This window comes from Panthera tigris, chromosome C2 (assembly GCF_018350195.1).
Source record: "Panthera tigris isolate Pti1 chromosome C2, P.tigris_Pti1_mat1.1, whole genome shotgun sequence".
NCBI lineage: Eukaryota > Metazoa > Chordata > Mammalia > Carnivora > Felidae > Panthera > Panthera tigris.
Window position 1 is genome coordinate 106,361,115 of NC_056668.1, and position 23,954 is coordinate 106,385,068.

The 23,954-nt window shown below is 37.6% G+C and overlaps 1 protein-coding gene and 1 long non-coding RNA gene across 9 annotated transcripts in view; one reads left to right on the forward strand and one right to left on the reverse strand.

Moving 5' to 3' along the window:
* Positions 1-16,297, reverse strand: part of LOC122242067 — a 50,620-nt gene extending 34,323 nt beyond the window's left edge. For all 4 annotated transcript variants that reach the window (XR_006222239.1, XR_006222237.1, XR_006222240.1 and 1 more), the window contains exons 1-3: positions 16,106-16,297; positions 14,697-14,765; positions 2,838-2,913 (exon numbers count right to left, since the gene is read on the reverse strand). This is a non-coding gene — a long non-coding RNA (uncharacterized LOC122242067). The remainder of the gene's footprint in view (positions 1-2,837; positions 2,914-14,696; positions 14,766-16,105) is intronic.
* The window catches only part of VEPH1 (ventricular zone expressed PH domain containing 1), a 243,464-nt gene that overhangs the window by 946 nt on the left and 218,564 nt on the right, over positions 1-23,954 (forward strand). For all 5 annotated transcript variants that reach the window (XM_042999268.1, XM_042999266.1, XM_007086266.3 and 2 more), the window contains exon 2: positions 19,817-20,032. In XM_042999268.1, the coding sequence (XP_042855202.1) occupies positions 19,817-20,032 (216 nt within the window). The remainder of the gene's footprint in view (positions 1-19,816; positions 20,033-23,954) is intronic.

A 23,954-nucleotide genomic window follows, 5' to 3' on the forward strand; every position in this document is an offset into this window, starting at 1 on the left:
TCAAAGACCAAGTCTACCAAGCATCTCTTGTGTCAACAGCATTTGCTAATACTTGGTGCAGACAGCCCCCAGGCAGACAGGAAAGAGACAGGACTTGGGCCATAAAATACTGAATTACCAAATGCGTACACATTTCAGAGATCACAGCTTCCTTCCACATTTTAATGTTTAAAAGGTGTACCAGCAACCAGTGCGGCTTCCTCCTCAAGACTGTCAGCGCGCTCACTTATTGGCCGCCAGGAACATACTAAATCCCCCCGGTGGCCAATGAAGTCATTGCCCACACACTCTTTTCTCAGCTAATGTCTTTGACAGCAATTATGTGTCCACATTTTTTTTTCAGAACATTAATCAACTTAGTCTGACTCAAAACACAAGTATTCCTGGTACATTTCCACTTTCTGGGCCATATTTGTGTGCTATTTCTAGCAGTCCCTTCCTTCACACTCCTGCAGAAATGAATTGGCTGAATATGCCACTGATTTTCATCTAACCTAATACAAATATATATATACATATTCCCCTGAAGCCTGTTTCCACTAGAGGTCACTAGTGTCAGTGATTTCTTTTGTTTCCTTCATCAGTTGCTTATTTTTAACAGATGTCAAATTCAGAATTTTAGAACTGGTGAGTTCTGTTATGTGTTGCCACCTTTACCCATTAAGGCAGGCAGGTCCCTTGTCATCAGGGTGTCATCTGTCCCCTCAGATCAGCATCCTACCAGGCAGATCTGGAGGGCCAGTCGTTCTCCTGTGTTCTTCACCTACTAACTGGTGTCACATCTCACTTCTTCCACTGCTCTATCTGTAACTGTGGCATGAGCAGATGGATGGCAGAATAAAAAGAATTAGTTTTTAGAAGGATTGTGCAGATCGATCCATTTTTTATGTCTGCTATTCAGTCCTAGTTATAAGCAAGTCTCAGTGTGGAATTCCTTCTCCCTTTCCATTCTTTTAAAAGCCAGTTCAAGGTTTATTATTCCTGAAATGACTTCTATGGTTCTAGTTCTTAGTGATTACTTCTCTCTAAAAATACATAGTTGCCCTTTTGCAGAGTATATAATTAATATACTCTGTTCTTATAGAAAATCATCTATTCATATAACCTCCTGTAGTGAAACTTCTACATCCAAGATCTATGTTTCCAGCCTTGGCATCTCCCTCTAAGCCTCAAGCCCGAACTAGTTGGTATCCGTTATCTCAAATTCAATCTATCTAAATTAGAAGTTATCATCTTTCTTCCAGCTGTACTATCACTTTCTTAGATCTCCAGGTTTGCAACCTGGAGTCACTCTTGACCTTTTACTCTCACTCTCTCCTTTCCCTGTTAGTTCTGTGGACACTCCTTGAGAAATGTCTCTTCCCTTTCTCCTTCTTCTCCTTTTCCTGAATTACCTTCTCCTTCTCCTTTTGCTATCACTCTGGCTCAGGACTTCAAAACAATTGATCTTCTTGCCTTTGGTCTTACTGTTCTCTGGTTCCATGTACTAGAAGTTACCTAATTAAACTTCCTAAAGAAGATTTTATTGCATGTCTCCCATTGTTTGAAACCTTCCCATGATGCACCAATGCCCATGACATTCAATGGCCATTGTCAGTGATTAGTCCACTGAACCACTATGTCTACTCAGTAGCTCACTTCCCCGTTAGCTGCATCCCATCTTTCCCTTGTTATGACTTTCCTAATGACCCTGAATCTCAGTAATCAATTCTACTTCTCAACTCCTTTGTTCGTTTGTTTGTTTGTTTTTTGTGTCCCTAATTTTTTTTAATTTTATTTTTTATTTTTTAAAATTTACATCCGAATTAGTTAGCATATAGTGAAGCAATGATTTCAGGAGTAGATTCCTTAATGCTTCTTACCCATTTAGCCCATCCCCCCTCCCACAACCGCTCCAGCAACCCTAAGTTTGTTCTCCATATTTATGAGTCTCTTCTGTTTCACTCATATGGGGACTTTAAGAGACAAAACAGTTGAACATAAGGGAAAGAGAGCAAAAATAATATATCAACTCCTTTTTAAAAACAAAGAACTTCCTTTTAAGTCATCTTTGCCAACTTCCTTCTAGCATAGAAATCCCTTCTCTATGATACCTGACAAATAGGTGACTTCTCCTTCTACATTTGCAATGATGAGAACATAGTAAGTTTCTGATATTTCCCTTTGACAAATTTCCCTTTTCCATTGCATGAAGCCTTGATGGAGCCTTTAGTCAAAGTTTTCTACCTTGCCCTTGCCAGGAGAGCAGAGAGGAAAGGAGTGGAGACACTGACTCAAGCTTTCTCCATAGTTCTAGGAAAGAAGTCAGCAGAGGGTGATTTGTCATGACAATGGTGCTCCAAAGAGATAGTCCTTTGCTGTAGTTTTCCGCACTTTATCCATTACTTATGGTCATAACCATAAAACCTACAAAGAGATAACTATTCCACTGTCAGAATTTAAAATTTTTAGTGTGTTCCTCCTTTTGGCTAGATGAAATCTTGACAACTCAGGAAACAACAGATATTGGTGAGGATGCTGAGAAAGGGGAACACTTCTGCACTGTTGGTGGGAATGCAAACTGGTGCAGCCACTCTGGAGAACAGTGTGGAGGTTCCTCAGAAAATTAAAAAGAGAACTACCCTACAACCCAGAAATTACACTACTAGGTATTTATCCAAAGGATACAAAAATGCTGATTCAAAGGGGGCACATGCACCCTAATGTTTATAGCAGCCCTTTGTATTTTCTATACATTGTTATTTGGTCTGTTCATTGCCCCAACAATCAAGAGAGTGTAACTCTGTTCCCGCGAGAACCTTAAATATAGAAAGATAGGTATAGGTATCAGGACTCACCTGTAGCTTCTCTTTTCTCAGCTAAATATCCTTAATGTCCTAGTGTCCTTAGGTATTTCCATGACAAAGAAGGAGCCTATGGCAGAGAAAGGTCATACAACCTCACATTTCCGGGTTTAGGTCTGGAAACTCAAATTTGTCAGTACATGATAAATACTATCCAAATGCAAGACTCAGAGGTATAAATTAGAGTGTTGACTTATTGATTTACAATGCAAATTATAACCCATGTTAGTCGGAATTATTGTGTGCTCTATGCTGTCCTTACCAAGTGCATTTACCCAGTCTTTCTCTAGACAATGAATATCACTATTGATTAGATTTCTTCCTCCTCTATTAGAATCACATTCCAGCCCTACCGCCCTATATTTAACTCACCTGTAGTCACTCATGTACAGATAGTATGATGGTTAGTCCAGTAGCTGGTCAATCCCACTCATATAAGTGGATTTCCCCCCACTTAATTCTCAAAGGGCAATCTTGTTTCCAAATTCTTGAGGTGTCTCATTGTAACTCCCAAGTACTGCCTACATTCTCAACATTCTGGCTTCTTTCCCTTGGCACCTTCCTAATTTACTTTTGTAATTTACCATTGCCCTGCACTTAAACCAACTGCTTAGAACAATTGCTGATACTAGTCAGATACTCTGTGTCTAAAATTTCTTTTCTACGGAAAGTCTCACAGTTGGCCACATTAATGTTATGATATACCAAAACCCTGAGGCTTAATCAAGACTTATAATTAGGCAACTTGAAAAACATTGTAGGTGTATTGTGTCACATTTTTAAACCATTACAACAATATTGTTGTCTTTAGGCCCTCATTCCAGGATATTCATACCTTCAAAAAATTATGATTCTGTTCAATATATTAGTTATTCCTATCTTTTTGGAATCTGAAAATTTGGCAAGCAAGTCTTCAATCCTTTTCCTAACATCACTCACAAAATAATTGAACCTTACTAGATTCCATTCTCCAGTCCATGCTCTCTTTTCCACTGGTTAGTCCAAAACACTGCTGGGCAATATTTTGTCCTTATGCTTTGCTTTAAAGTGCATCTTCTCAAAATTCTCTCCAGGTCCCCAAATGTATCTTTAAGTTTCGTCTTTTCATTTTGAGTCCCTTCTGGACTGCTTTCACCTAATAATCATTTCTCCTACTACCTTGGCTCTCCTCCCAGACTACTCATTGCTATCCAGTCATCTTTTCCCACTCCCACCACCCTCATTCACCACGTTCCTTTTGCCTAATCCACCAACCCACCTTCTATCTCTCTTTAACTTTTTTTTTACACCAATAAAAAATGTTAGGCATGCACGAATTGCCCAATTTTAAGAATTAGATAAAATTGAAATCATCTGCATGTTTCTATTTCAACCTTCCTTTTCTCCCAAAGTAACCAATATCCTAATTATGGTATTTATCCATGAATGTTTTTATTTCTTTGCTATACACGCATAACTCAAAAATTATTTACAGCATGATACTCTACGTTTCTAAACTTTATATAAATAGTATCATACGGCTCAATATAATGTTTCTGAGGTTTATCTATGTTGGTACAGGTAGTCCCAGTTCATTTGGTTTTGGAGTGATAGAGTATTCCACTACATGATTATACCACAATTTGGTTATCCATTCTTCTTTTGATGGACATTTACTATTTAAACAGAGTTATAGTAAACATTCTTGTAATCAGTGTTTTTGCCAAATGTGCTAGTATTTCTAGTGAAGACAGCTAGGAATGAAACAATTGGTTTTGGGGTTTTATAGACTTTCAGTTTTCTGATATACCACCAAATTGCTCTCCACCATGGTTGTACCAACCTGCACTCCCATCAGCCATGCTTGAGATTCCCAGTGGCTTTATATTCTCACCAAAGCTTGCGTTTATCAGATTGTTAACAGTTTTTGTCAATTTAAATGAACCATATCTGACTGTTATTTACATTTGTACTCCCCTAATTATTGGGAAGGTCAACAGATCATTTTTTGGTGTTTATTCGCTATATGTCATTTGGGTTTCAGTAAAGTATTTAGGATTTAGGGGGGTTTTTGTTGTTGTTGTTTCTTTCCATTTTTCTATTGAGGTTTTAAAGAAGTCTTTTCTTATTAATCTTAAGGACTTTTTGTATATTCTTGTACAAACCCTGTCACTTAAGCATGTTGCACATCTATTTCTAATGTAGCTTGCCTTATACCTTTTACTGTAATAGTCCTGACAGCTGGTAGGACAAATATCCCCAGACTTCTTTAAAATTGCTTTGTTTGTTTTTGTTCTTTAATAACTTTAAAGAATGATTCTGTCACTATCTTGATAGGAATTTTATTATGACTATAGATTTATTTGAAGAAAATTAACATCTTTATGTTACTGTCTTCTTATCTGTAGGTATTATTTATCCATATTCTTAGATCTTCTTAAGTATCTTGCCATAAAGTTTTATGATTTTTTTCTTAAAGATCTTAAGAGTTTTGTAAGTCTTTTTAAAAATTTATAAGTATTTTAGGTTTTTTGCTGAGATTATAAAAATTACATCCTTTATTTTTTTTTAAGTTTTTTTCTTAATGTTTTATTTTTATTTTTGAGACAGAGGGAGACAGAGTGTGAGTGGGGGAGGGGCAGAGAGAGAGAGGGAAACACAGAATCTGAACCAGGCTCCAGGCTCTGAGCTGTCAGCACAGACAGAGCCTGATGCAGGGCTCGAACCCATGAACCGTGAGATCATGACCTGAGCCAAAGTTGGATGCCTAACTGACTGAGCCACCCAGGCGCCCCTAAAAATTACATCCTTTAAAAAATATTTTCCAACTATTTTCTTTCAGGTGATTATAAAACAAATGACACTTATTTTTGATCATATATCAGACTCAACTCTCTTTATTAATCTTAATATCTTGTCTATAATTTTTTCCATTTATTCAACAAATACTTCTTAAGCACTTACTATATGCCAGACACAGTACCAGATGCTGGGGATACAAGAGTAGGCAAAATAGAAAAAGAAATCTCTGCCAACATCCATTTTAATTGGGGGAGACAGAAACATACACAAAATAAATAAGGAAAGTATGCATTGCATTAAAAGAGGATCCATAAGTGCTATGTAAAAAAACACAGAGCAGAGGTTGAGGACAGGGGATTAAAGGTATGAAATTTTAAACAGGAAGACAAAGTGGCCATATTGAGAAGCTGGTGTGAAGCAAAACTTGAAGGAGATGAAGAAGCAATACTTGTGGAAACCTGGAAGAACTCACTTCAAGCAGAAGAAGCATAAGATACAAAGTTCTTGAGGTTGAGGGCAGCCTGAAGTTCCTGAGGAATATTAAGGAAGCCAGTGTGGTTGTAGCAGAGAAAGCAAGGCAGGAAGGTCATAGAACATCAGGTCAGAAGGGAAGTGGAGGCCAGATCATGCAGGGCCTTGGGCAGCTATTGGAGAGTTCTGACCAGAGAAGTAACATGATCTTATTTTCCTTTTCCTGCTTTGAGAAGAGTCTGTGGAAAAGCAAAGGTGGAATCAGGAAGGCCATTTAAAAGACTATTGCAAAAATCCAGATAAGAAGCTCAGTAGTTAGGGCGCCTGGGTGGCTCCAACTTCGGCTCAGGTCATAATCTCACAGTTTGTGAGTTCGAGCCCCGCGTCAGGCTCTGTGCTGACAACCCAGAGCCTGGACCCTGCTTTGAATTCTGTGTCTCTTTCTCTGACCCTCTCCTGCTTGCACTCTCTCTCAAAAATAAACATTAAAAAAATTTTTTAATTAAAAAATAAGCAGAGACTTTGGCCATGAGGGTGTAATGGAATGGTGAGAGCTATTCAGTCTCTGGGTATATTTTAAAGGTAGAACCAATAGGATTTGTTGATATAGGGTGGCATGGAGGAAGACAGAGAGCGGGACTAAAAATTTTCGGCCTGAAAAGCTACAATGATGAAGTTGAGAGGTAGGAAGGAATCAGGAGTTCTGCTATAAGCATGGGGGCTGAGCTGTCAGCTGTCTCAATGGAGATGTCACGGAGATAGTTGCATATGTGAGTCTGGAGTTGAGGAGACAAGTCTGGGCTGGACAGGATAATTTTGGAACTCATTAGCTTTGAGACTGAATGAAATCATTGAGAGAGTGAGTGTTCACAGAAAATAAGCCCAAAGACTGAGCCCAGCCTCGAGGAGATGATGGAGGACCAGTGAAACCGACTGTGAGAAAGGGCCACTGAAGGAGGAAGAAAGAGCATGATGTCCTGAAAGCCAAGTGGAGAAATGATCAAGGACCGAGCGAGGTCAATGCTGCCAGTAGGTCAGGTGAGATGAGGACTGAGAATGACTGTTATTCAGGTCCATGAATATCACAATGAGAAAAGCAGCATCATTGGATACATAGGGGTGAGAGCTGAGCCAAAGTTAGTTTAAGACAATGGGAAGAGATTTGAAGAAAAGCAGTGACGTCTCTGGGCATTTTCCTTTGAAGAAGAGTAGAGAAATGAGGTGGTAATTAGAAAGAATTAGGGAATCAAGAAAGAATTTTTTTAAGATGAGAGAAGCACATTCTTTAGAATTTGTTTATGCATACAATCAATATCTTAATAGTTTTGTTTCTTCTTTTTCAATCCATATCCTTTCTATTGGATTTCTCTGTCTCCTTGTCCTGTCTAGTTCTCAAGAGCAATGCTGAATAGAATGGAGTTAGCAGATACCCTTTTTTCATTCTTTAAAGGTAGTTTTCTGACTTAACATAATTATAATGTTTGTTCCAGGCTTTTGATTAGTACCCCTGAACAGATTAAGGAGGTTCCCTTTTATTCTCGTTTTTTTTTTTTTAATGTTTATTTAGTTTTGAGAGAGAGAGAGAGACAGACAGACAGACAGACAGAGACAGAGCTTGAGCAGGGGAGGGGCAGAGAGAGGGAGACACAGAATCCAAAGCAGGCTCCAGGCTCTGAGCTGTCAGCACAGAGCATGATGCGAAGCTCAAACTCAGGAACTGCAAGATCATGACCTGAACCAAAGTTGGACGCTTAACTGACCGAGCCACCCAGGCACCCCGTTCTTGTTTTTCTAAAAATTGTTAAATTTTATCAACTTCTTTTTCTGCTCTTTTGAGATAGTCATATTTTCCCTTTTTCCCTATTTTCCTTGTTAATGTGGTGAATCATAATAATAGATTTTTAAAATATAAAACCATTATAACATTCTGGGATAAAGTGAAGTTTGACATTAATTTTAATACATTTCCTGATTTGGTTAATACTTTTAAAGGAGCTTTGGAACCGTGAGATTGGCCTATAATTGTCCTATCTTCCACTGTTTTTACCTGGCTTTAGTAGCAAGTTGTATGTACTGGGGTCATAAAACAAGCAGGGAAAAGTTTCCATGTTTCTGTTATCTATAAGACTTTCATAGAAAGCTATAAAACCCTCTGGGCACCATGAGGGTTTGTGTGTGTGTGTGCGTGTGTGCGTGTGTGCGTGTGTGTGTGTGTGTGACGGGAGTGGGGGTGTTGGTAGATTTTTAAATTATTGATTTCATTTTCTTTGAAGAAAATCAGGGGAGTTTTCCTTCAGTCACTTTTGATAAAATATATTTTCTAGGAAATTATACATTTTATCTGAGTTTTCAAATTTATTGGTATAAAACTTTTTAAATCGTACTTTTATGTTCTGCTGTATCTGTATTTAAGTGCTCTTTTTCACTGATTCTTTCATCGGTATTTTCAGAGATTTGTCTTTTTAAAGTTTTTCGTTTATTAATCATCTGTATAGGGTGTTTTTATTCTATCTCATTAATTCCTTTTTAAATCTTCGCTGTTTTCCTCTTTGTTCCTCTTTATTTGGTTGTATTCTATGCTTTTTCTAATCCCCTCAGTTGTACAATTAGCTTTTTTTTTTTACTTTCTAATATAAGCATTTAAGACCCTAAATTTCTTGCTAAGTACCACTTAGTGTCATCCCATAAGTTTTTGAGATACAGTATTTTCATTATGAATTCTTAAATACTCTCTTATTTTTATTGTGATTTCCTCTTTGACTCATAAGTGACTTACAAGTTTGTGCTTTAATTTCCCAAAGAATTTTTGGAAACTTTTTGTTGTTAAGTTAAAATCTAGCTGCATTGTAGTTGGAGAACATGAATGGCATGATACAAATTGCTTAGGAGTGGTTGAGATTTGCTTTGTAGCACAGTTTATGGCTAAACTGTTTAACGAATAACAGCTAATACTTATGTAGCACTTAACTATATTCTAGGAATTGTTCTAAGAGCTTATCACATGTTAATATATTTAGTTCTTTCAGTAAACTTTTGAGATAAGTGTACTAATATTATCTGCATTTTATAGATAAGGAGACCGGAGCACAGAGAGGTTAATAATTGAACTTGTTCAAGGTTATATAGCTAGTGAATAATAGAGACAAAAATCAAGTTAGGAGAGTTTGGATTCAGAGACTACTCTTAACTACCACACTATGCTGCCTCTTTAGATGTTTCATTTGTGCCCCAGAGGAATGTGTATTCTTGAATTAGTGAGTATGAGATATTAAGTAAGTTGGTTAAAGAACTCCTTTTGATTATATCGTTCACGTTTTCTATATCCTCAATAAATTTGTGTCTGCTTGGACAGTCAATTACTAAGAGAGGTGTTTTAAAATTTCCCACTATAATTTTGGATTTGCCAATTTCTCCTTGTAATTTTGTCAATATTGCTTTATAAATGTGGGAGATTTTCTAAAATTGAAGCATAATTAACATACAATGTTATATTAGGTTCAGTGTACAACATATAGATTCAACAATCCTATACATTACTCAGTTCTCCCCACAATAAGTGGAGTCGCCCTCTGATACCACACATGTAGTTATTACAATATTATTAACTGTGTCCCCTATGTTTCACTTTTAATCTCCGTGATTAATTTTATAACTGGAAGTTTGTACCTCTTAATTCCCTTTATTTTACCCATCCTCCCATCCAGCTCCTCTCTGGCAACCACCATTTAGTTCTCAGTATTTAAGAGTCTGTTTGTTTGTTATTTGTTTAGTTTTTTTAGATTCTACATGTAAGTGAAATCATATGTTTGTTACTCGTCTTTGTCCGGATTATTTCACTTAGGATTATAGTCTCTAGGTCCATCCATGTTGTTGCAAATGGCAAGATATCATTTTTTTTATGGCTGAATAATACTCTATTGTATATACATACCACATCTTCTTTTTTATTATTATGTACAAGTTTAGAATCATTATTTACTCTTGGAGAACTTTTCCTCTTACCATTGTATATTGTACAACTTTATTCCGATAAGTTTTGCCTATTTTCTTTGGAGTAGTTGCCTATTTTCCCTTTTCCTGTCTTTTTACTTTTTATCTTCCCATGTCCTTATGACTTAAATATAATTTGTAAACATCCTATAGATGTGTTAAATATTACAAATTGAAAATCTGTCTTTTATTGATACATTTAATCAATTTGTATTTGTCATGATAAATTACATATTTGGCTATATTTCTCCATTTTTATTTTGAGTTATATTTCCTGATTTTCTAAATTTTTATCTTCTTTTCTGCACTTTTCAAAAAAAATTTTGTTTATTTATTCATTTCAAGAGAGACAGAGAGAGCAAGCGGGGGAGGGGCAGAGAGAGAGGGAGAGAGAAAGAATCCCGAACAGGCTCTGCACTATCAGCACAGAGCCCCATGCAGGACTCTACCCACGAAACGTTAAGACCATGACCTGAGCTGAAACTGAGTGGGGCACTTAACTGACTGAGCTACCCAGGCACCCCACAGCTTTTTTTAATTGAATGCATTTTTAACCTTTCATTTTCCACCTCTATTGACTCCGTTGGTTTGAAAGTTACATATTCTATGTCAGTTCTTTTGGTAGGTACCTTTAAAATTTTAGCAAACATATTTGCCATGTTTTATCAATTCTAAGACATTTTTCACACACTTATAACTCTGAAACAAGAATATATTTTATAATTGATTACAATCTTACAATCACCGTTGGCCAGGTATTAGGCATAATAAAGTTTCCATGGCCTACTTGTGCATAAATTTGTCGTAGCTTTCATACTGTTAACATTCCAACTGAATTAGGTGCATTATTGTTACTAGCAATCAATGTTGGGTTACATGTCTGCTTAAAATGTTTCCAAACTTTCTAGATTATAATGTGGTAACAAACACTTACTGGGTATTTGGGATGGCATGGAAGAGAGCACTAGGGTATGCATTTTATATTAGTGAACAAAATATTCATCAAAATATTCGTGCAGGAATGATAGGAATTCCACATTTTCTTACAAAATAATTGAGAGCTTTATGGAAACTAAAAAAGAATATACTCTTGTTACTGAGATATTGGTAAAATATTGTCTATTAAACTACAACAAGTAATGCAGCTAAAAGCAGGAAACAGGCAATTCTGGAAGAGATGAAAGAAACTTCAAAGAAATAAGAGGTTAGTACCATCAATTTATGTCTTGCCTAGAATTCTCTTTAAGACATGATACAACTCACAATTTAATTGTTAGTCTTTTCTCTTCCTTCATAATGGAAGATCTTATCACTGATACCACCTTACATTTGATGGATTACAATGATATCTGAAGTTATTCAATAGCTCTCTTTTCCTATTACCATAAGAACCTTGAAATACTTTCATGCCCCTCTTATATAATAGCGTTAAGCAGCACTTTTCATTTTACCTTGTTTAATACCCTTGAAACTTATTCTCTAAAATTACTGCTTAAAAAAGAAATCAGCCAATGTTTGGTTCAAGAACCTATTTCCCCATTTTTTCTTATCATTCCTTTTATTCCCCATTGTCTTCCTCCCTTTTTTTTCTTCCAAATCCAAGTTTCCACTTTCGAAAGCATCATAGTAAGAGTCCCTTCAGCCAGGATCTATTAGTGATAAACTGTCTAAATGTTTGTCTTTTCCGAAAAAGTCCTTGTTTTGCCCTTTACTTTGAATGGTGATTACCTGGGTGTGGATTTCTAGCTGGGCAGTCTTTTTATTTCTCAGTAACTCCTACTATTGCTGTTGGTTTGTCATTTTTTATACCTACTCTACTTTTTCCATGCTGTAATATTTTCTCCGTGTCTTTGGTGTTCTATGGTTTCACACTATTATGTGTCCGGATGTGATTTTACTTGTATATCCCTACTTAATCCTCGTTGTGTTTTGTGAGTTTGAAGTTTATGCTTTTTGTCACTTTTGGAAATTTTAAAAATATTATATCAAATATTTTCTTTTCCAACTAACTTTTCCTTCTGGAAATGCTATTTATTCATTCATTTATGCATTCCGCAAGTATTTTTTGAGTACCTACTATCTTCTAGGCATTGGGGATATAATAAACAAAGCAGACAAAAATAACTGCCCTCACATTCTTCATATTCTCTTGTTTCATTCTCCATACCTTCTGATCTTTTGTAGTTTCCATCTCTGTATAATCCATCATGTTTTCCTTTCCTCAACTCTATATTCCCATCCATTGAGTCTTTTTTCCAGCTGTATCTTATCCACTATTTCATTCATTTGTTGAGTTTTTCATTTCTAGAAGTCTCATTTGTTTATTTTTAACATCTTTCTGTTCCTTTTTAAAGAGATGTCATCTTTGTTCATAACAAGAGTTTTCCTTGATACAATGAGTCCTTTTGCACGTCTAATTGCATAATTTGAGATCAATAATTCCATTATCTGGTTTTTGACTATCCAGTATGCCCCAAGTTTTATATGTGGATATGTGCTCATATTGGCTTAGTTCCTTGAATGTTTTCTGAGTTTGGATTTTCAAATTCAGTTTAAGTAGAATTTTACTTGTGTGAATACTGGATGGCTTTGTGGAGTGTTTTCCCCCTCAAAGTAGTTTTATGTTTGCTTCTGCTGGGAACCCCAGTGAGGTTATGAGCTCTGGGATCATTGCTGGTGCTGTTGGTGTTGTTATTGTCTTCACCTTGGAGGTTCTCAGAATGATAGAATAAATGAGGTGTGTATATATGGGTGCTCTTAAAACTAGAAAGAATGATTATTAGTATGGATGCCATGTAGAATGTAACAACAAGAGATGGGTAAGTATGTGGTCTTTTTGTGCTGTACATTGTTTAATAGTTGTGAAATGAATATATAAAAAATTATAACACACAAGGAAATATTTGTAACTCACTGTGTGTTATAACATCTCTCTGTACTTATTACATGCCAGACACTGTTGTAAATCCTTTCCCTACATTAACTAATTTAAACTGCACACTACTACTAGGAGATAGATACTAATAATATCCCAGTTTTAAGGATTAGACAACTGAGGGACATAGAGATAAGTGATTGCCCAAGATTGCAGCTGATCAGAACAGAATATAGCTTTGAGCACAGGCAGTTTGACTCTAGAATCCAAGCTTTTAACTGCTATGCTATGCTGTTTCTGAAGGAAGGGAAGGAGAAATGATCCTCAAGATGTCTTCCTTCTTCTCTTTCAACTTCCACTCCTATGCTATTCCCACCGTTGAGTACTTTATTTCATTTATTTCATTCCCTTTTGCCACTGGGCCATTCCCTGAAGACTGTTTATAGCATCAAGAAGTGTGACTAAATGGTTTAGGAGTGTTGACATGGAGTTGTGGTGTCTGTGGCTGAGTGAGAATGACCCATCCTGGAAACTAGGCTCGAAACAGCACAATGTGTGGATTTTTCATTGTCCTACCCTTATAATTGGACCTCCCCACCACTTTAGGGTAAATTACTTTAAAATTAACAATGACCAGGTTACTGTGAGACTGAACCTCTAAACCCAGTTTGACGGGTTTGATATAAATAGATCTGGTTCTTAGAAGTTACTCATTTTAATGTGCACAGGTACTGACCCAATGTTGAGCTCAAACATAAACACATATGTACATACACACATACATTTCATAAGAACAGGGTGTTTCCTGGAATGTGAGTCAAGAAAACCCTAATTGCAAAGCTGATTTCATGCCAAGAATCTTTAAACTATTCAATGATACCATTAAAAGAATTTGTTTAAATTTCTTTTGTCTTTTTGAATATTTGTTGAATGGAGCAGTTAACAGCTTTCCAGATTTTCACCTCTTTTTGGAGGAACTCTCCTTTTTGGAGAATGTTTTGCTTCGTGTCATATGTAGGAATGTGTAAAAAAAAATTCAAGCCAAAAAATCTTTTCTTTTTCATAAAGTGTTATAGGAAATTCTTAGGTACAGGAGATTCACAGTAATATCAAAGTTCATAACTGATGCACCTATGCCTAATATATGAATATATTCAATGAAATGACCAGTGGGCAGTGATTTATCCTTATGGACATCTGCTTAACTTTTCTAGTTAGAAATCTTAGAAGCAGAATATATGCCTTTTGTTAAACAATCTTGCTGACACAGTAGTCTCTCCTGTATACTCCAGCTTCATTCCAAAGCACTCCTTTCAGAATTCCGCAACAACTCAGTACTCTTTAAAGCAGGAAAATGGAATCTTGGTGTTCACGAACCAGGGCACACATGTTTCTCATGTACTTTTATTGAGTTGCAACTTCTGCTTTTATTGGCTTATTTCATCCAAATGGAAATCTCTCTTCTATTTATTGTTAAACTATTGTTTACCCATGGTTTGCTATGTTTCCCAGTGCCATCTATAAACACCCTGTTGCAATTGGGTTCCCAGAAAAACAGGTTCCAAAATGGCTGTTCCAAGGGAGGAACAAACTCCTGGGTGAGGCCATTCCCTTGGACAAAGAAGTTTATGCAGGCAGGTTTTGCTCTGAACTGGAAGCTGAGAACATGAGTGCCTTTGTCCCAAATAGGTATATGGGCAGTGTACTATAGTATCAACCCAGTCTACCCTTCTCACCATTCAGATCCATTTGCTTTGTATAATAATTTCATCCCATATGGAAACAGCTTCTCTGAGATACTTTTCCTGAAAAAATTTACAAGAAGGTTAGTGAGAGGATCTGTCTACCACCCCAGTTGCTATCAAGGCTGCAGTTGGTACTGATCATCTCTGTGGTGGGCTGAATAATGGCCCCCAAAAGATGTCCGCCTGTGAATTTTATCTTACATAGAAAAAGGGATTTTTCAGATATAATATAAAGATCTTGAGATGGGGAGATTATGCTGTATTATCTGGGTGGGCCCAATATAATTACAAGGGAGTGAGAAGGTCAAAGGCCTTCTTTGAAGAAGGAGGTGGCCTGATGGAAGCAGAGGTTGGAGTGATACACTTTGAAGATGGAGGGTCATGGAATGATGGAGGGTCCTCATGGAGGACATGAGTCAAGGAATACAGAGAACCTCTAGAATCTATGCAGAAATGATGCAGAAATGGATTCTCTTCTCACAGCCTGCAGAGAAACCAGCTTTGCTGACACATTGACTTTTGCCCAGTGAGACTAATTTTCAGCTTTTGACCTCTGGAACTGTAGGCAAATACAGCTATCAACACAAATTCTTGAGCCACTAGGCATGTGATGATAAGTTATAGCAGCAACAAGAAAGCTAATACAGTTTCCCTCCTCTACCACCTATTCTATTCCCTATGCCTTCAGCTAGCACCTCTGCTGATTTAAGTTGCTTTCTAGTTGGGTGACTCCTATGCTTTTTCCTGAGGGATCTGCATCCCTGGTCTCCATCCCTGTCTCAAAGTGTGATGACCCCCATGTCCATTTACCACCAAAATTAGGCAGGGGAGTACCTCGAGATGCCCCCCGTTACAGAACAGCAGCCCCACCTCCTCCTAATGATATGGTCAATTAACCTTATCAGGGTGGTCACTCTTTTCTTCTTTTGCTGATCTCTTGACCCAAGAGCTTGAAGTGACTGAGTTCTCAGGCTCATGTATTCTACCCATAGGGAATTCAACACCGTGTAATAGTCACTGTTTTAGTATGTATGTTGCCTCTTAGAAGATAGTTCCTCAACCTCATAAGATATTAGGCTAAGTTGCTCCTTTGAAGACCTGTTCCATTGATCTATTAGTCCAGGAGTTTCAGGGCAGGGGAAAGAAAGGTTATCATATGTGATAGGACTAATGAATCCATGATCAGGTGCCCATTGTTCTATCTCCTTTGCTATAAAGTGATTCTCTAACCTGATGCAAGTTAAGTAGGATCTTGTTTCAACACACCAAATACTCTGTGATCCTTCAAATAGAGGTTCAGGCTTAGGCCCTATGGGCAGGAAAGTCAAACTCAAACCTGGATTATGTGTAAATTCCACTCAATATAACTGATGTTCTTTCCGAGGTGGAAAATGACTTACGTAAATAACTTGCACCAAATGATTGATTGGTGTCCTTGAGGGATGGTGCCATTCTGGGGCTCAGCATTAATCTCCGTTGCTAACAAATTCCATATTTAGGTAATGGCAATAGCAAAAGCACATTGGTGAATGGGAGTTGATGCTGTTGGGTAACGCATAGCTTTTATTCTTGGCACCAAAATTATTCCATTTGTTCACCTATTGGATCACACTGGGGTGGCCATGACAAAGGCTTGGCTGATGTCATTTGGAATATAGACTTCCTTGCATCTATGACATTGGTTCCCTGTTCTATCTACCCTTATGTATATATTCTCTTTATTACATAAAATACTCTTTATTGCCTATGATGCTGCTTGATATTTGAAGATAATGCCGTTAAAAGTAACTGCTACTTACAAGGGCAGTTGTGACCAAAACTAGTGATTTTAGCCCAAGAGTATTCTCTGTTATTTTTCACCCTGAGAATGATTTTGGCTTTCCATGCAGCCACAGAGATTTTTGGAAAAGCTAGAATCATTTTTTGCTCATTTACATCCTGTGTTTTCTCTGTGACTTGGCTTCATAAGAACGTGTTTATTGCATAGCAGCATTCTGTTCTGGCATAAGTAATTATTCTGTTGCATTAAAATAAAGAATACAGTCACCAACAAAGGAGGAATGTAGAAAATATACTAAAACAGTCCACCAACCAAGTGGTGTTCATTCTAGGAATGTGGGGATGGATTAATATATGGGCGTTTCATACTATATGTTAACATAACACATACATAAGTTGACTAAGAAAAAGTGCTTATTTATCTCCATAGATGCTTATAAGACAGTTAAAAAAATGAAAACAAATGCATAAACTTTGAAAATAGGAAGAAAGTGATACATCCTATATGCTTTTAAAATATTTACAGTATTTTCTTGCTTTTGACAATAACATTTTAAATCAAAAATCATGAACTAAAACCACAAACTAAACATGCATTCTTGCTTTTATTAGTTTTGTGTGAAATAGCTTAGGAACTACTAGTCAACACAATAAGCTATGGAATATACAAAAGGTATAGATCCAATACAGAGATGTTTCTGGAAAACCCAAGAGAATGATCTGAAAAAAAGTATCATAATTAAGATGAATTGAGCTAAACAGCTACATACAAAATAAATACAAAAAAAAAGCGTAGGTTGACTTATTCATCAATAACTAATTAAAAGTTCTGAGGATGAAATAATATAGATTTTGTTAACAGCCACAACAGAGACATAAAATACACTAGGACATATCTTTAAAATTTTGTGGAGTTTGTATGGAGGAAATGGCAAAATTAATATTGTAAAAGAATTAAAAAATCGTACAAACAGAAAATACAACTCTGAAATAGAAACTGATGTATATAAAACAATTACTAGGAATAGAATTATTCAATACATGGTGATGGGAACATTAAATTAGCTATTTATTGTAAAATGTACATCTTCTATAAATAGATTTAAGAGCTAACTGATTGGTTAGCAAATTAATTTCTAAAACCCAAAATGTTAAATGGTTTAAGTTTTATTTTATTTTTATTTTTTTAAGTTTATTTATTTTGAGGGAGAGAGAGAGAGACAGAGACAGAGACAGAGAGAGAGAACAAGTGGAGAAGGGGCAGAGAGAGAGAATCCCAAGCAGGCTCCACACCACCATGCAGAACCTGATGCAGGGCTTGAACTCACGAACAGTGAGATGGTGACCTGAGCCAAAGTTGGACGCTTAACTGACTGAGCCACTAAGGCACCCCAAGTTTTTGTTTTTTAATCTAGAAAAAATTCAGGAGAATTTTTATTAAACCTTTGAGTAAGGAAAGTTTGAAGTTAAAAAACAGAGCCATTAAAGAAATAACAAGTAAGAAAGGAGTAAGTGTAGGTGGATATTTTCATGTGCCTGGAGTGCCTTTGCCAAACACAGGAGACCCTGTGAGCGTTGTTTTCCCCAGGGCAGGAAACCAGGGTGAGAGGGAGATTAACTTTTCACTGTAAACCTTCCTTTATACCTTTTGTTTTTTTGAACTAGGCCCATATATTACTTTTAGAAAAGAAAAGGGAAAAAAAACCCTCAAATTTCCAATTTAGAAAAGGAAAAACATTGAAATCCCAGAAGTTTGACAGTTTTGTCCACTTAAAAAACTTACCATGTCAATAGATAGGAGCAAAGAAATTAAAAATAATGAAAAACAGAGACGTATTCACAACCTATATGTCAAATGTTGACTTAATATCCTTGGTAGAAAAAGATCTCAAAGGAGGATCACCAAATTGAAGTCATCTAAGGAAAAACTGACATAGGATACAATGGGCAATTCCCAAAGGAATATATACAAATGACCAATAAACATGTGAAAATACTCAACCTCACCTCTGATCAAGGAAATTCCAAGTAAACAGCAGTGAGATAACTGTTTTCCACTGATCAAATTAGCAAAGATTAAAAATACCCTGTTCTGGCAAAGGCGTGATGGAGAAAGCATGCTTTCACCTAGCTGATGGGAATATACACCGTAAGACCCTCTCGGAAAATAGTTTGGCAGTATGTATCATGAGCCCTAGACATTCTCCTGTGTTTTATGTCAGAAATTCCACTTCTGGAGGATCTAAGCCATAAATAATCTAAGTATGGAGAGGGCTTCATGCATAAGATGTTTGCTGTGGCTTTAGATACAATAGCAAAACCAGATTGTTCCAGCTGCAGCTTGCAGTGGACAGAAAAGCCCCATCACTTCCCATCTCTAACAGCTCACGAGGGTGTAAGGATCAAATTGCTTCACTGCTCGATTATGTTTTCATTTTTGTCAGTCCACCAGCCAGTGGCAGACCAATTTTCCAAATTAAAGTGATGGGCCTATTTTTCACATTTAGATGTTTTGGAGGGTCATATTACCTCTCAATAAAGATGATTAGATATTTGAGGGAGAATTAAATAGTTGAATGAAGGGAAATTTTTTCGGGGTAAGCTAACATGGATTTGGTAGTTATTTGAACCAAAGATGGAGAGCTGAATTGATGTGTTCTGCTGTGTAGAGAAAGAGAAATAAAGTTTATGTGGGGAAATTGGAGGGTGATTTGAAACATTTCACAAAAATTACTGAAATGTCAGAGTAAAAATGTCAACCCTGACCTGTAATGGGCCTAGGAACTGAAACAGCCTGGGGTGCCTGGGTGGCTCAGTTGGTTAAGCGACAGACTCTTGGTTTTGTCTCAGGTCATGATCTCACCATTTTGTGAGTTTGACCCCCACGTTGGGCTCTGCGCTGAGCCGTGAAGCCTGCTTGGGATTCTCTCTGCCTCCCTCTGCCCCTCCCCCACTCACACTGTCTCTGTTTCTCTCAAAAATAAACATTAAAAAAAAAAAAAAGGAAAGAAAAGAAAGAAACTGAGACAGCCTGAAGATTAAACCTGCTTGGCAAGTGAATAATCAAGCTGCTTTGAACTCTCCCTGCTCCCTGGCTATGTATCTGTGAGAGCAGGAACCTGCTCCATTTTACCTCATTTGCCTATCACCTCCTCCACAAGATTCTCATCCCCAAGGAAGAAGGCCCTCCTTGTATTGGAGCTTTACAACCTCACCCCTTAGCACACAGTATGGCACACCCACTTGCTAAATGAGTAAGTTGGCATTTTATTGGTCCTTTGAAAGATAACTTTCCAGAGCGTTATTTAATATGAAGGTTTTCTTTCAACTAGGATTACCAAACCAATAACAATGACCAGGCAGTGGTTGAAATCTGTATCACGCGAATCACAACAGCCATCAGAGAGACAGAGTCCATTGAAAAGCATGCCAAGGCCCTTGTGGGGCTCTGGGACTCCTGCTTGGAACACAACCTGAGACCCTCTGGGAAAGACGAAGACACTCCGCATGCAAAAATTGCTTCTGATATCATGAGTTGCATTTTACAGGTATGTCAGTGCTAAACATCACGCTATTTGATACTGGCTTTGCAACGGAGGTGAACACGTGGTGTCTCTGAACCAAGAGCTAATGTTTCCCTAGCCTTTAGATACCGTAAAAAGATACCACAAGCCATTATTGCTGAGCCCAACAAGGTTCTAGACAGCTTCTACGGTCTCAAGACACACTGTGGGGAATTCAAAGTAATACCACAGCAAGCTCCAATCTATTTAGATAGATAAGACATGTGCATATAAAAACCTAACATTAGTATATGCCAAGATTTAAATAACCAGTTCTGGAAAATTCAGGGAAAAAAAAGACCTCTTTCATCTAAGAACAGAGAGGGGGTGGAGTCTGAACTTGGGGCAATGAGCTTGGAATATGTGGAGAGAAGTGACTAAATCATTTTTAAGTGTGCTTCTACATGTGTTGTGAATTTTCCACGATAATAATGTTTGCCTATTCTAACTGCGCCTGGCTGGCTCAGTAGGTAGAGCATGTGACTCTTGATCTCAGGGCCATGAGTTCAAGGCCCATGTTGGCTATGGAGCCTACTTAAAAAACATTCCTTCCTCTGGTGAAAATATGAATTTATAATTTTGGCTTAAGCACAGAACAATTATGTAAGATTGAAATAGTAGGGAAGTCATTTAACTTCCTACCTATAAAATGCAGTTTCCTACCTATAAAATGCAGATGAAATTGACATTGTCTATGACAAATTTTACCAACCAGTAAATGTTGGTGATGTTGATAGGTATTTCTTGAAAGAGAATTCTGTGGCCAAATAAGTTTGGAAACACTGAATTCAATTTTTCCCTTTTGGGCTGTCATAATGTTTCATAGCATATTAAAGGCTCTGAAAAGTCCCGCAATTAAGAAAGCTGGTTAATTTTGTTCAGTACAGTGTTCTTCAATCTGAATTGCTTACGAACTTCTTTTCCCCTCCCTACCCTCAATACGACATCTATGAATATCTCTCAGAACTGTGGTTTCTGAGCATAGTTCAGGAAATTCTGGTTATGTGGAAGTGTTTAGCACTGTGTGTAGCAGGTAATATTAGCTTCCTTTCTTCTTCTCATCCCCCCCCTCCTCCTTCTCCTACTCCTCCCTCTTCCCTCCCTCCTCCTCTTCACAGTTGTCTGTACTTAACTGGAACATATTCCATTTTGTCTGTCTAGTCCAGACACTGTTCAACTGAACAAAAGACCACACACACTATCACCCTGTTATTCCTTTATCCCCAGGGCTAGGGATGGGAGGGGAGGGAATGGGGATTTCAGCAAAATTAATGAAAGATGAATACTGCTTGGATATAGCAACAAAGACTGTTCTTCACTGATTATCTTAAATACGTTATCGACATTCATCAGAAACAGTTTGTTTTAGTCCAAAGTGCCATTCCACAGACATTCAGACAGAAATTCAGAAATCATCCATACTCTCTAGCTCCCACTGTCTTTTCAAAACCATTGGTCTGGACTCTAGAGTGGCACTATCCAATAGAAATGGAATGTAAGCTACAAACATAGGCCGTATATATAATTTCAAACTTTCTAGTAGCCGCATGAAAAAGAAAAGAAACCGATGAAATTTATTTGATAATATTTTTCCTTAACCCAATATATCCAAATATTATTTCAGCACATAATCAATATAAAAATCAATGATATATTTAACTTATTTGTATACCAGGCCTTATAAATCTGGTGTGTGCTTTAGCACATATTACTTTGGGGCAGTCACATTTCAGGTGATCAGTAGCCTCACAGGGGGGCGTGGCTCCTGTGTCAGCACAGTTCTAGAGAGTCAGGAAGCCTTTCTGGATGGAGACCACATTTGGAAAGGGTTGTGAGTACCTACCAGAATTTTCACCAGGTAAGAAAGGCAGAGCAAGAGCACGTCTCAAGCAGACAAAACGTTCCAAGCTTGTGCAAAAGTCCAGGTTTGTGAAATGAGATCAAGGTCGAAGATTTATAAGCAGGCTGCCCTCCAAAATGCCCCAAATTTAAACATAAAGGGATGTTTCATCCTGGGAAAGGCATTATGTCCCCTATTTAAAAAGGGGTTGGAGGTGTGGAGCAAATAAGAATGTTCAACTTAATGCTGATCAGTGACTCCAAGGAGATGACTCCGTAAGACTGTTGAGAGCAGGGCCCTGAGCACAAGCACTATTATGGAAAGGGACAGAGAACAGAGCTAAGGGATCAGCCTCTTGGTCGAGAGGGACAAGGGTCACAGAGATGGGCAACTCCAGCCTGCAGGGTGAGTGTGGGCACAGGCTGTTCACTGTGTGCCCTCAGAGGAGGACGAAGGGATTAAAATGGAAGGCAGGGAGCCCTGAAGACCAACTTGCTTTTTGGCAAAGTTCAGTGATTTCAGTGGATGTGGTTCCAGAAAGCCAACCCCAGGAACCAAAGGCAAGGCTGTGGTTGCAGCTTTGCCATTTTGCTTTGATCAAATTTCAAGGACATTTTTGGCCTGTGGTAAATATTGAAAATACGACTTTGTACTACACGTAATTTAGGTTCTTGTGGGAACCATGGAGAAATCCAGATGACTCATATTCTGTTCTGTTTTTTCAGTAAAATAAAACAGTAGACCAACTTTAAAGCCAACCACTTAGCATTCTGAGCTTGCACAAAACCCCCCCAAAAAACCAACAAAACAACAAAGAGTGAGCCCTTCTCCACCCATCCACCTCCCCAGATAAGCAATCCCAGAATCACACTATCAGGCAAGACCTACCAGTTCTTCCCACATCCTTGGCCATTTTACTCAATTTTTTTCTGGCCATTTCACTGTAATTTCAAGCTAAATATGTTCACATACACAGAAACCTTCTGTCTTTTTTTCCCCCAAATCCCTTTTTTAACCTATACTCCAAACCTACTTCAGGTGACTCATTCCTATTCCACTTTTAATTAGTAATTATATATTTAATTCTTTCTCTTTTTGGCCCCTAAATTTATGAACTTGATACATTTACCTTAAAACAATTTTTTAAATTCCATTATTCTTCTTCTGTACATTCCTCAATACAAAATCAGTCCATGTGTGTGACTGCATTTGCCTTTGGTGAAATGCTTTTGCCAACCTACCCCATGTCTTTAAACAAGTCTTATAACCTGTCATTTATAAAACAAAGGATGAACCAACTGATTTCTCAGCTCACCTCCTGGTCTGAAATTCTGACTCCTGTAGAAGATGCTGAGAGGTAAAATAGGAAAGAGCTTTGGACCTTGAGGGCCTTAGAGTCAAATACTCTTGGTCTTATATAAATGAGAGTTTGGAAAGTTATTTTCTCTCTCTAAGCCTCTGTTCTGCTATCTGTAAAATGGGCATAACAATATGTGTTGCTCATGAGAACCATCTTTTATTATAAAAGCAATCTCTATTTGTGGTCCAGCCACCGTCCAGAAGAACCTATGTCAAACCACAGCTTCCTCTGACTAGGATGCTATGTGGAGCTGGCCAATGCCTATTTCTTTGCCTCTAGAAAAATACTGAAAGGGAGGGTACCCCCTATAAGGCACGATGCTTTCTAGGATAAATTCGATCCTGGAGACTGATGAAGAAAATGAAAATGTACCTCAAGAAAGCTGTAATTATTGACATAGCTGATGAGCTGGAATGACGTTCTAGCTTGAATTGACAGGCCAACCGTTATGAGGTTGAGAGCCAATACCTGGTTTTACCAGTTACAGCAGTATCTTCCCCAACCAAACTGCTTATGGGGCTGTTGCCAAGTAAGCTCAGCATTTTATCTCTTCCTCCATGTATGCTCACACTATTGATGACTGTATAAAGAAGGGGATAGCTGCAGGGGGTTGTCTGGGGGGCAGGAGGGAGGAATAGAAAAAATCCTGAAATTCACTGTTCGAAATCAGAAGGTCTTTTTTTTCTTTCCTTTCTTTCTTTTTTTTT